The sequence below is a fragment of the Oculina patagonica genome, chromosome 5 (genome assembly GCF_052425735.1).
Source record: "Oculina patagonica isolate OP01 chromosome 5, crgOcupat, whole genome shotgun sequence".
Lineage (NCBI taxonomy): Eukaryota > Metazoa > Cnidaria > Anthozoa > Scleractinia > Oculinidae > Oculina > Oculina patagonica.
In genome coordinates, this window is record NC_135762.1 from 25,517,297 (window position 1) to 25,529,791 (window position 12,495).

Genomic DNA, 12,495 nt, shown 5'->3' on the forward strand with positions numbered 1-12,495 from the left:
GGGGGGGGGGAAGAAAGTCGGCACTTTTCTTTGAATACATAGCAGTTCCTGGAAACGGTGCGAGTCTATGTCAATCAAGCCGTTGCTAAGAAAGACATCAAACCAAGGTTTTGTTTTCTCGGAAAGATTTTTTAAAAATATCAATGACTGCGTGCGTGTGAAATGCGAATAGTCGCGGTGTTTGCGTTTGATGTTCTACGCCTAATGTCTCACGTCACTGAGAATGTTTTGGCGGCGTGGAGTAACAACCGAAAAATTTGTCACGGTTGAAATTTAACAACCAAAAAATGGGAAATAATTTCAGAACCATTGGAGTAATTTAATTAATATAATTCACAAGCCTTCTTTTGCCAGACTGGTCACCGTTATCACTGTTCACGGTTGTTTTGATATCCGGAAGACTTCAAAGGAGCAATCGATCAAAATGCAAATAGCTATTGTGTTTTGTGCACGATCAAGACCAAATCATGCGAATTAAACAATGAATTTTGTCAAGCTATTCACTACACCCTTAGCAACCATTCGATAGCTACTGCGCAGTCTCGGTTGCCCGGCACCGCTATGATCACTTTTTGAGTCGTGTAACAAAGGAAGTTTCTCCCCCCCCCCCCCCCCCCCTGGTTTATAATGACGTTTCTCTGATAAATTTAATTTCCTCTGCGTTTGCGGAAAATAGTCCGCTTATCAGATCTAGTCTGTTCACAAAAGAACGCGCGCGAGAGAAAACAGCGAGTTCGTAGCACGAGGTGAGCCGAGGTGGTAGCGCAGTGAGCACGCGAGGAAACTTTATTGGATTTCCAAACAAAATTATCTAATACTCTTCAGTTCTATTCTTGTATTTTTGCGCAAATGTTTTCGTAATTATTCTATCCCTAAAACGGCTTGTACTTGACCGTTACGCTTTTGTTTGTAATCAGTTGCAGAAAAACAAAAGAATTTTGACAGATAATTGCAAAATGAATACCTATGTACGTAGTCTCCCTTTAAATGAACGCGTGTTTTCGTAGGCGTAACTTATATATTACCATATATTATGAACAGAGTTTGCACAAAATGCATTTTCGACTTTTTAAGTGTTTCCTTCGGTTTATTATCCTTGTTTTATAGTTATCTTTTACTATGCGAATCCGAAATCAAAAGGTGAACACCTCGACCTTGATTTCGACAGCGACAAATATACACCCAGATATATTTGGCCCAGCGTATAAGGCAAATATACAGTGTACACTCTTTTTTGTAAGAACGTCTAATTTTTGGCCCAGGCTGAAAGTTCTTAACCTTTGTCAAATTTATGAGCCTTAAATGTTCTCAACATATTCTTATTCTGTAAATTTTAAGCACAGAGTGGAATTGCAGTAAATTCATTCACGTCACCAATGAGTGATGACAATGTTGATTACAGGTCAGGATTTGAATAAAGATTTATTCATTTCGTGCATATATTTGTCACTCACAACAGATAGAAAAAAAAATTCGTTCCGGCTTAACCAAATTTTAGCCTTGGTCACGTTCTTCGACGCTCTTATAAAAAAAGTTCTTATAAAAAAGGAGTGTATAACTGATAATGTGGCTTATTCAAGAGCGACGCAAATTCCGAAAAGAAAACATTTATGCAAAAGGCGCCCAACATACGATATATAGCCCTAGGATACTGGACTAAAACTACTTTAAAATGGTTTTGCTGATTGGCTGTTTCATGTCCGACACAAATTACCGAAAAAAATATTTATGCAAACATAAGTTACCCTCAAGACGAATAATTAAGATAGAGGTACACGAGAGTAAAAACTTCAGTGAAGGTGGATTTCTAGTGGCGCGTATATCTTTTTACCACAGGAACTCGCGCGACCACCGAACGAGAGACGGCCACGCCCGAGGAGAGCCAAGAACGAAGTCGAACACCGGACCCCGACCGGACCGGAACGGAGCGAAGCGGAACCGACGACCCGCACACGACCGAAGGCGCCCGGCGCACCGAGAGAGACGGGCGGGCCCGCACGCCCCCGCGCCCACCGTGAGAACGCCCGAGAAACACCCGCGCAACCATGTATATCCTCTATTTATGTACGTTAATTCACGTGCGCGAAAAAAATTTAGAGACAACGTATGAACGACTTGCGTCAACGTTTACTATACGCAAGTCGCCGTCGTTCATACATTGTCTCTAAATCTTTTCGCGCACGTAAATTAACGTACATAAAAAAGATATACGCGCCTGACTAGAAATCCACCTTTTTTCACGATCGTAAACGCGCGTAAACAATTACGCGTCACTAGAAATCCACCATAATACAGCGCTAGTATATGTCCGAAAATACAAATTATGTTCTCAATACAGCTAGGGTGATTGGTTATCTGATCTTGTATTATAAATTCGCGTTTGGTAGTTGCGGTTGAGTAGATATATTGAACAGTCGAGCGAGTGTTAATCGCACTGATTTCAAACACCACCAACTTCGTGAAAAATACTTCCATGCCGCATTTTTAACTCTCTTCTCGGTGTTTTTAAATGTGATGTATATAACACTTCTTCTCTAAATTGATATATTACGTGCAGTTATGCTTGTTTTTCTCTGTATATCAATTGAATCAATATCAAACAATATTATGATACATTTCTGCGAACATGTTGTAATTCCAATTTTACGTGATTTACACAAAATAACAAAAAGCTCAACACTTGTTCTAATCGCAAAAATTGACACTGCAAAACACTAAAATTTGCGCAATAGTTGAATCCCTTGCCAAACAAGAACTATGTTCCCCGATCGAGAGGTGATGGATGTTAAGCTCGGCTCGACTTATCATTCGAGCGCCGCGCAAGTTTAATGACAAAATAACAGTCGAACACTTCAATTTACCCCAATTTCTCGAACCAAATTCTCGTTTTCCTTGGAGATTCGAGACAACCCCCAACAGAAGTCAAACGCAGGGCCTTTCAGCTTTGCGTTGGATACCCCCTTAAGACTCTTATAACAATTTTGGCCGGTTCAAAAAATTCGATTTGAGTAAAGCTAAGGCAGTGATGAGGTTAATAAAGAACGGCGCGAAATTAAGGGGCCGAAAATTTGATCCCACACGGCGTAACAATCATCATTTCTGGACACATTCTTCAAGAAAAAATCACTGTTGTCCATTCTTACCTCTCCGCTTGGAAAGCGGAAATTTCCAGCGATGGTAACACCTATCATAGATCCGATTCCAAACGTAAGAGAGGCAATCCTTAAACGAGAGATTAATCCAGTCTGGCTACTTTCCTTGGCACCACGGGTGGCCATTTCAACTTGCAGAAAGCGAAGGAACACGGTGATGAGTCCAACAAACGCGATTGTGTCAAGAAATTGGTTGAAGATGGAACCCTGTGGTTGAAAAGCGGCCGTTTTGCTGACACTTGGAAGAACCGGTTCAACATCGTGCTCAAGACATGCGATTAGGTACGATACAATCATGGCAAAGACCAACAGAATTGACAAAGAAAGTGGAAGAAATCCAAGGCCTCGTGTGATGGTAGCCATTTCGTTTGTCGCTCTCTCACTTTTTCCGGTTCAAAGAAAAAGCCTTAAATTTCATTAAATCACTTTAAAACACCCTGAAACTCATTTGCATTTTATCGAATAACAATAGTTTCTATTGTTTTCTGCCTCGTTCTTTAAAGGGTTCCGACTCGGTGAACCTCATTTAAGTACTTGCATAAAAATATTCATACCGATTTGACCTTGAAAAAAAAAACGATATTACCATAGTAGCACTGAAAATATTGTTTTACTACGACACCCATCGTATCTTTATAGTCTCAGCTGTTCACATGATAACACCTGTTAAATAAACAACCGTTATTCTACGACCAGCTAAGACTACACACGTAAGATCTCGTTTTTCATTTATAACCGACCTAAACACCCCAAGGACCACACGAAAGTACCCAGGTTATAGTACTGCTCACAGTACGGATGCCACTGGACAAAGTTTTTGATCAATTTTTGACAGCCTTGTGACAACGCTCTGATGATTTTTGTTCAAACTTGCCGATTAAAGTGCAAGAAATATGAGAGTATTTCCTAAGTGCCTTTTTGCTTGGGGCAATTATCTATTCCTCCCCTTCACTCCTTGCATTTTGATTAGCCAATTGAAACAGAAGCCTTGACACAAAGTTGCCAAAAAATACTGACTTAAAAGCTTTGTCAAGTGTTGAAGATGTACGGCGAATAGCACTGTTTAACGAGCTTAGGAAAATATATCTTAAAGGGACTATGTGACGGATTTTACAAGATTTTTGAACAGCCAAAATTTTTATTGTGTCAAAGGAATTAAACTTAAAAATAATAATCCATCTTTTTATTAAACATTGCATATATTAGAGCACTGAAACTGTTAACGACCGTCCGGTCTTTGGCTGCAGATGGCTCGGATGGAAACGGATTGTCTAATTTGAAATAGTTAGACAAACGTTTTCAAGTTGTTTCCGCACGTCATCAAAAAAATCGATATTTATAGCCGTAGCTTGATTTCTGTCCACAAATTAAAGTTATATCTAGCCTTCCTCTGGATGTTCAAAGATAACGTTTTTCGTGACTTAAGTTACCAACCATTAATTTCAGAACAGTTTTGACCAAAATCTGCTAACTCCCCGTGACATAGCTGCTTTAAAGGGATCTTTAAAAAGCACAACCGAAAAAGAGCAATTTGCATGACACACTATTTTCGTGTACGGTCTTATGGCACTATCTGTTACTCGGAAACCGAATACTGAATAGGCAGCCGACAGGCGAGTGGGTGGAAAAACGAACAAGGGGAGTGCATGGAGCGAACAGTTTTCCGAAAGCAGAGCGATTGTAACAAACACCCCTGAATAGTTTTAAACTGAATTGCGCCTTTGGTACTTGCGTACACTTGCGATTCATTTGGATTACATATAAACAGAAGCATATCACTTTAGGTGATATGCTTTTTTGATATAAACAAAAAGTAGAATTAATAAGCTAGAGCTTGAAACTTGACTAAACGGAATACAACAATTGAACAAGAAACGAAAAGAATAAAAGAAAAACGATTACTTATAAGTTCGGTACGGAAGTCCGGGAAGACAAGAACTTATTTCTAAACCAAAGCATACAAAACTCTACACGGATCGATTTAAATTCAATAGCACTAATGATGATACGAAATTAACAATTAACTATTACATAATGCGACACCGAGAAACTAACTTGCACAAAAATACATAATAATGAACTACGCTAAGCCCGGGCCAAACGAGGATGAGAGTTAACGAGAGTTGACTCTCATGAGAGTTTACGTCGACTCACATCGACTATCATCAACTCGGGCCAAACGCGAGAAAACTCTCATTGACTCTCATGAATAATTTGAACACATTCAAAGTCGATGAGAGCGCACGAGAGTCAATGAGAGCGCATGAGAGTCGCTGAGAGTGCATGAGAATTCCATGCCAAACGAGAGTGAGAGTTTGAACTCTCATCAACTCTCATCCTCGTTTGGTCCGGGCTTTAAAAAAAACTGAACAAAAAACTCATGAGAATTATAACGAAATACAGGGCAAGAATTGAATAACTACTTGGGGTGGAGGGAAAATAAATTAAACAGTATTCCGATTCCGCTTTATAACTCCGTCGCTAATGACGACTCCGACAATGTAGTTTTTATACCTAATCGTACCTTTTTGGTACGCTTCGGCGGCATATCAGGGCGAGTTTCCGGTCGTGCCATGGTTCCGTATTTTGGCGAGACGCAGTCGAGCCAAAATATCCATGACGAGACCAAACGAGCCTGATATCCGCCGAAGCGTACAAAAAGGTACTATTAGGTTTTACCGTACCCAAATTTAAACAAAAATCCGGTGATATTATTTCTCTGTTGAAGCCATGCTTGCCAGACACGTAGTGCGAAATGTGTTGACCTGCTTGTATTGATACTTTTTAGTCTTCAACACTTTTATCAAGTCCTCTTCTCACATTTTTTACTCGTTTGTTTGGAGTTTCATTTCCTAAATTTTCAAAATCCAAATTTAGCGAGAAATTTGGAAACTCCGACTTCATTGTTTCAGTGTGAATGTTTCAGTACTCGTCGGTAAACATCGCGAAATTGGCGAGCGCGCTCAAGTTTAGTTTTGGTGGGAAAGTTTTTCTCATTTTACGACCGGTAAGCACCAGCTAATTAAAAATACTCGTTTCTGTTTTATTGGTAAAACCTCTTTTCAATTAATCGTACGGAAACACTACTTTAATTACAAAGTGACCGTGATATGGTGGCATATCAGGTCAGTGACTTGATATCGTAGGATATCAGGACAGTAGATCCGCGCTTCTGATTGGCTCACTTGCGAATTTGGGTACGGTAAACACTGGATAACGGACGGAGTCATAAGCGGAATAGAAATTCTGCTTAATTAATCTTTCCCTTCCACCCCAAGTACAGTGTTGATTTAATCTATCCAACCTAGCCCTAATAATCCAACATACATGCTTCAAGGGGAGAGGGTTGAAAACATTGAATAATGGTTTCTTTCTTCTTAAGGACTTTGACACTGGGCGATTCAAGGACTTTCGAACGGCAATAGAGAAAGTTCATACCCAAAGCAACCCTGGGCGGGGGGTACTCAAAAAAGTTTTATACTGGGAGGCTCCGCCCCGAGGTCTAACCCCTCACCTTTTATATACCATTTTGACAGAAAAGGGACCCCTTTCTATACCTTTTATTGAAAAAAGTAACCCCTTTCATATACCTACACGACACCATATATACTTAAAACAGAACGTTTTCTTGACATTTTTATGTAGCGCTTAATAAATTAAGACGATATAGCCGTAAGTTGCGTCTGTTCGAAATATTTAATTCAAAGGCCTTTTTAAATATCTTAGTGACAGAATTTCCTACCCTTTCATATACCTAAACTTGTGAAATCTCTACCCTTTTATATACCTGAAGCCTGAAAAAGGTACCCCTTTCGAGCGGAGCCTCTCCTGACTCGTCCCCAGTCGTATTTTGAGTCCGTCTTGAGTCGACTGCTTGCAATTTTCGCATAAGAGACGACTGGGGACGAGTCAGTCTCTGCGCGGTCATTTTGGAAACGTTTTCGTAAAGCCGTCGGAAATCTTTGTAGTTTTGGTTGTAATCACAAAGTAAGATTTCTGCATAAGGTTACTTGAAAATGGATTGGTTTAATGTTTAGTTACTTTAAAATGGCTAAAGAAAGAATTTTGATTACTGCAATAAATCTCTGCTACATGTCGCTGCCACATTCTCTTCGTATGTCAGCACCTTTGGAGTATCAAGGGTATACAAAATAGACCTTATCACGGTTTTGGACGCCATCTTGACGGGCAGGCAACGCCCTCGAAAATTGCAGTGTTTATGGGAATTCGATGCCAATTTTTTTTTTTTTTTTTTTCAAAAATTGAATTCTGAACAGACTAAACAAATTATGAATCGTTAAGTTAAGATACAAGGCAAAAGATTTTATTCACAAATTTAATTAAAGGATGTAGCTGGGCTAGAAAGCGTTCAGTGAAATGTATGGCCACATCTGTCAAATTTGGAGAATACAATCCTTTGCTTAGTACAATTCAGAAGTTGTCCAGAATTCTCTTTTTGAAAAAAAAATATTTGCCACGGAATTCCCATACAAAGACTGTAATTTCTAATGGCGCTGCCCATCCGTCAAAACAGTCAAGATGGCGTCCAGAACCGTGATAAGTATATGGCGGATGTTTGAAAATTTGCGTTTTAATGGAGAAATGGTCCCTGGTCTGTGAGGATGCTGGCCTGGAACACGTTTCTTCGGACAAGAAACTCGACCGAAATACTAACAACAATGTTGTCGATAGTCGCCCGACCAATTCATGGGACCTCAATAAAGCTTAACAATCCTATGGGACCACCCCAGCGTAACACGCAATAAAATCATCATTATGTAAGGGTCATATGAATGGTCCCTCAAATTTTTGCAGAGCTCGCAAAATCCTACTTCTGAGCTGCTTGGAATGCAAGCAGAATTTTGGTGGGCGCTCGTTTACTTGTGCTCGCAAATTTTTATAAGGGCTCGCGTGCTCTGTTTTCAGTGCGGGTAGTTTTTTTGTAAAGCCTTCGTTGCTAGCAGATTTACTTTTGTGAAGTCTGGTGCTCGCAAATTAAAGAGAAACGCTGTGCTCGCAAAGAAGACCATTCGATACCTCTTATGTACGTAATTGGATTTCATATTCGTAATGCCTGAACTGAGTTGCATGAATGCTGACTCGTCCCCAGTCGTCTTCATACAGCACGCGGCAAAGATACAGCGGAGGGAGATGGGTACCAAAGGGGCGCTTTAGGTTTTTAGTTTGGAAAAAAGCGCTCTCCCTTTGCCGCGTGCTATATGAAGACGAATGGGGACGAGTCAGCCATGAATGGTCTAATTAAGTTACCATTTGCACCCGAAATTTATTATTGACCATTATTGATCATATAGTTATTTTTTTACTGTGGCTTTTAAAGTAGCTTCTTCCAAAGATACTCGCGTTATTTAGCAGAACCCTTTTCTTGATAATGCAAGAGTTTCTTGGCCATTTGCTCTGGTATTTTAATTTATCTCAGAACTTTCACAGCTAACACAAATAATAATCCATATAGGTGGAAAAAACGAAGTTCATAGAATAATTTCCATTCTCCTACGTGAATTTATATTAAGGTCTATTACTGATCTCTTTTTTTCTTCGTAAAATTACATTTAGTTAAGGCAAGCCCAAGAAAAAGAAACTTGCATACTAGTTCATTTGAAGTTGCTTGTTATAAGAGGACAAACATTTCTTCGAATTGCTTCAAAGGGGGGGGGGGGGGTACTAAGCGTAGTCCATTATAGAGAATATCCCCTTCCCTCCCCCTCCCTCCCCCCCAAGACAGACGTTTGGAAATCTGTTAGCAATGTTCAGTCCTGGTCGGAGCTTTCGCTCTCTCGATGCTTTAACATGGAATAATCTTTAACTGAATTTGCCTGCGTTTTTTCATCATCGTTCGAGAAACAATTCATCTCGACCCCCAAATCGCGAAATTCTTGGAAATACGTGGACGAGAACACCGCAAAGAGCAGAAACATCATCCATTCGCTGACATCACCAATAACATCTGTGACGCTAGCTTCTGTATCCATTTTGTTCGAATACCATGGTTTATACAGCTCTGTATTTTCTTTCAAAAGGCGAATGGCTAGCCATACGTCCATGGTCACGTGAATTAAACCGCTGACGCACAGGAGGCTCGATGTGACGATACGCAGGACGAAAAGCCTGACGGTATTGATTTGCAGTTTACTGAGGTAAAAGGTGATGACAGTTTGAAGTAAACAGTAGGTAATTCCACAAACGCCAACAAGAATTCGGCCAACGTAGTGCACTGTACCAGGAACTTCAGTCTGCTCCTGTAAAAAAAAGCAATAAAAAAAGCGGTCTTTACAAGACAAAAACCAAGTTGCTCATACTGTCAATCGACTTGTAGCAGACGAAGGAGTTTGCGGGTTCTTAAACGGAACAAGGGGGGAGGGGGGGGGGGGGTTTTTTTTTTTTTTTTTTTTTTTTTTTTTATTTTTTTTTTTTTTTTTTTTTTTTTTTTCTTTCATTAATATTAATTAAAATTATAATATATTTTTTTTTTGGGCAATTTAAAAAAAAAATTTTTTTTTTTTTTTTTTTTTTTAAAACTCACTTTCAAGAGAGCGGAACCATTTGGAGTTGTCTGGGAGGTAAATGACTGGAGTAGAATGAAACAAATTCAAAGGAAATTTATATTTCTAAAAGTTTGCCAGAAACAAGCCGAATTTTTGATACTCGGGCTCACAACAACCTCACTGATCTGGACTGGACTGTGAACTCACTCATTCCTTTTCCGACCCTTTCCCTCGAAAAGCTCATTAGCCCCGGTCTTTACTACAAAACAGTCCCGCGTTTTTTTTTTTTTTTTGTTTTTTTTTTTGTTTTGGCGAACGAGCACGGTCTTCGAAAGAAAGATCTGGAGCGAGTGTCAAAGACGGCTAGTGAGACCAAGGAGAGACACTCTCTCCCATCCTTAACCGCGGTCAAACTAAAAAAACAAACAAACAAGAAAACTGCTTTAAGGATAAAGTTATCATTATCAGTGTTTAAAGTTCGGCTAAAGTTGATACTTAACTATTATCCTGCTGACTTACTAATTTGTTTGGAACTTTCCAAAATAAGTTCTACTTGTTTAGAAGACAGGGAAATACGGACTTGTCGACGCAATTTGTCAAAGCAACTTTGTTCTGGAATGGGGAGCACTTAAAAAGTCAAGAAACTCGTTTATTTGAGAGTAATAAAAATTTATTGACACTCAACAACTACCAGAACTATTTATTTATCATTACATGTTCGTGCTTTCGAATTCATCGTTGATGAAATCCCCCAATTAAAAAGAAAAGCTGAAGGAGACACCGCCGTCTTTTTTAATTCTGTTCCCCGAACTTATAGTTAGGTAAGTAAAGCCTGCTGTTGAGCCTAGTGACCCATCAGGCCGGAGCTTTCGTGGTTTCTGTAGCATTAAGCATTTATACACCTGGGTGGAGAGAGGCACTTTGAGAGTAAAGTGGCTTTCCGAAGAACACAACGCAGTGTCACGGCCAGGTCTCGAACCCAGCCCGCTCGATCCGGAGTCCGGCACACTAGCCATTAGGCCACTGCGCCTTCCACGAACTTATAATTAGGCCACAATATTAATCTCAGAAGAGTTAAAATGACCAGCTTGACTGTGCGCTATGATCCTTTGCTGAAAAGTTGTGACTTTTCCAGTTAATTTCAAAACATTAACATTGGCAACTTACGTACCTGTTGATTCGGCTGTCTAAAATTGCTAATCACTGTTATACCCATCATACTTCCGACGCCAAACGACAGAGAAGCCAATCTTAAACGGCTGACACTGGACTGAAACTCTCCTTTAAGACCATGTGTTACCATTTCCAGGTGTAAATATCGAACAATGATGGACGCAAGGCCTACGAACGCCAACAAGTCTAAAAGTTCGCTGAAAGTAGATTCCACGAGTAGAAAACCGCTCGTACGCACAGGATCTTGAACATAGCTCGAGTTGGCGATCAAACGAGATGTAATAACATTGACAATCAGAAGTAGTGCCCACAGGAGAGGAAGAAAACGGAGACCCCGAGAAATGCTAGCCATCAGGTTGTCGAAAAGAGTTCAAAATTGTTTCATAATTTGCATAAAAACATAAAAACGCCAAAGGAGTCCTCCTCTGGGAATGAATGGTACTCAAGATACAATGAACATAGAGCAAATTGTAAATAAATGCGTTAGAAATGTAACAACAATGCCAACAATACATTCTCGCGGCTTTCAGCAAGCGAATTGAATTTAATCAAAAGGTTAAAAGATTGAACAAAGTACATACGGGGTATTAAGCTAATTATCGTTTCAATCATAACTGTTAATATTATCATAACAATCCTTTTAGTAGAAACATTAATAGTGAATACGTTTCGGTGCTTATCAAATCTTTTTCAACGATTTCTGTACTTTAACCGAAGTGATTCAGCAATCCTTTGTGTCGGCGAAGAATAAGTAAAACCAGTCTGAAACTGAGCACTGAAACGCACGAGGAACCTACAAGGATCTCAAACGTTGAAAACAATGACGTGTTTTGAAAATTCGCGCCTTTTTCCTAAGGCGTCGGCGCGCGGCAACCATCATCACGTATTGGATATGGAAATGACCAACCAGCGACCAATTAACGCTACCAAAAAAAAAAATTAATTAACTTGACTTATGTAGCTAATTGATAACACTGGCAAAAGCAAAAGCACTGCAGATATATAAATTGTTTGGAGACAATTTTTTGGACGGTGTCGTTTTCCTTACAAAATCGGGTGCGACACGCAAAACTCCTTGCGGCTGCCACGGATTTTTTCTGAATAACCCAACGTGTTGGATTGTAGTCGAGGACGCCCTAACTTTCAGTGTCAATACCTTTGGCGTCAGAACTCGAGTCATTCTTATCTCAGTTGCAAATTTTTTAAAACATGACTGGGAGGGGGTGAAAAGGAGGAGAAAGAGAGGGGGCGAGTTATTATTCAAGGGAGCTTAGGGGGTGCGGGATGATTATTCGAGTGAAGGCTCGCTCCTCCGCAGAGGCTCCTTTTGTGGGTGAAGGCGAAAAACACGGGGGGGGGGGAGGAAGGCGAAAAACACGGGGGGGGAGGAAGGGAAAAACACGGGGGGGGGAGGAAGGCGAAAAACACGAAAAATAAAAAATAGGGGAAGCGCGGGGGACGACGGGAAGGCCTTTCCTTTTCCCTTCCCAGTGTCCCCCGCGCGCTTTCGTTTTGATTCTCTCCAGGCTCCGCACGCTTACTTTTCACCTCTCCCCATTTCCCAACCGTACGAAACACGAAAGAGGCCTCTGCGGAGGAGAGAGGAGTGAAGGAATTATTTCAAATACCCTCACCAAAGGGAGGGCGATTATTCGAGAATAATCCAG

At 40.3% G+C, this 12,495-nt stretch overlaps 2 protein-coding genes across 2 annotated transcripts in view; both read right to left on the minus strand.

Annotated features, from left to right (window-relative positions):
• The window catches only part of LOC144654809 (DNA damage-regulated autophagy modulator protein 2-like), a 6,008-nt gene extending 2,346 nt beyond the window's left edge, over positions 1–3,662 (minus strand). The window contains exon 1 of the mRNA XM_078515031.1: positions 3,144–3,662. Coding sequence (XP_078371157.1) covers positions 3,144–3,515 — 372 coding nt within the window. The 5' untranslated portion in view covers positions 3,516–3,662. The remainder of the gene's footprint in view (positions 1–3,143) is intronic.
• Positions 1–12,495, minus strand: part of LOC144653540 (dual 3',5'-cyclic-AMP and -GMP phosphodiesterase 11-like) — a 260,413-nt gene that overhangs the window by 110,947 nt on the left and 136,971 nt on the right. The window lies entirely within an intron of this gene.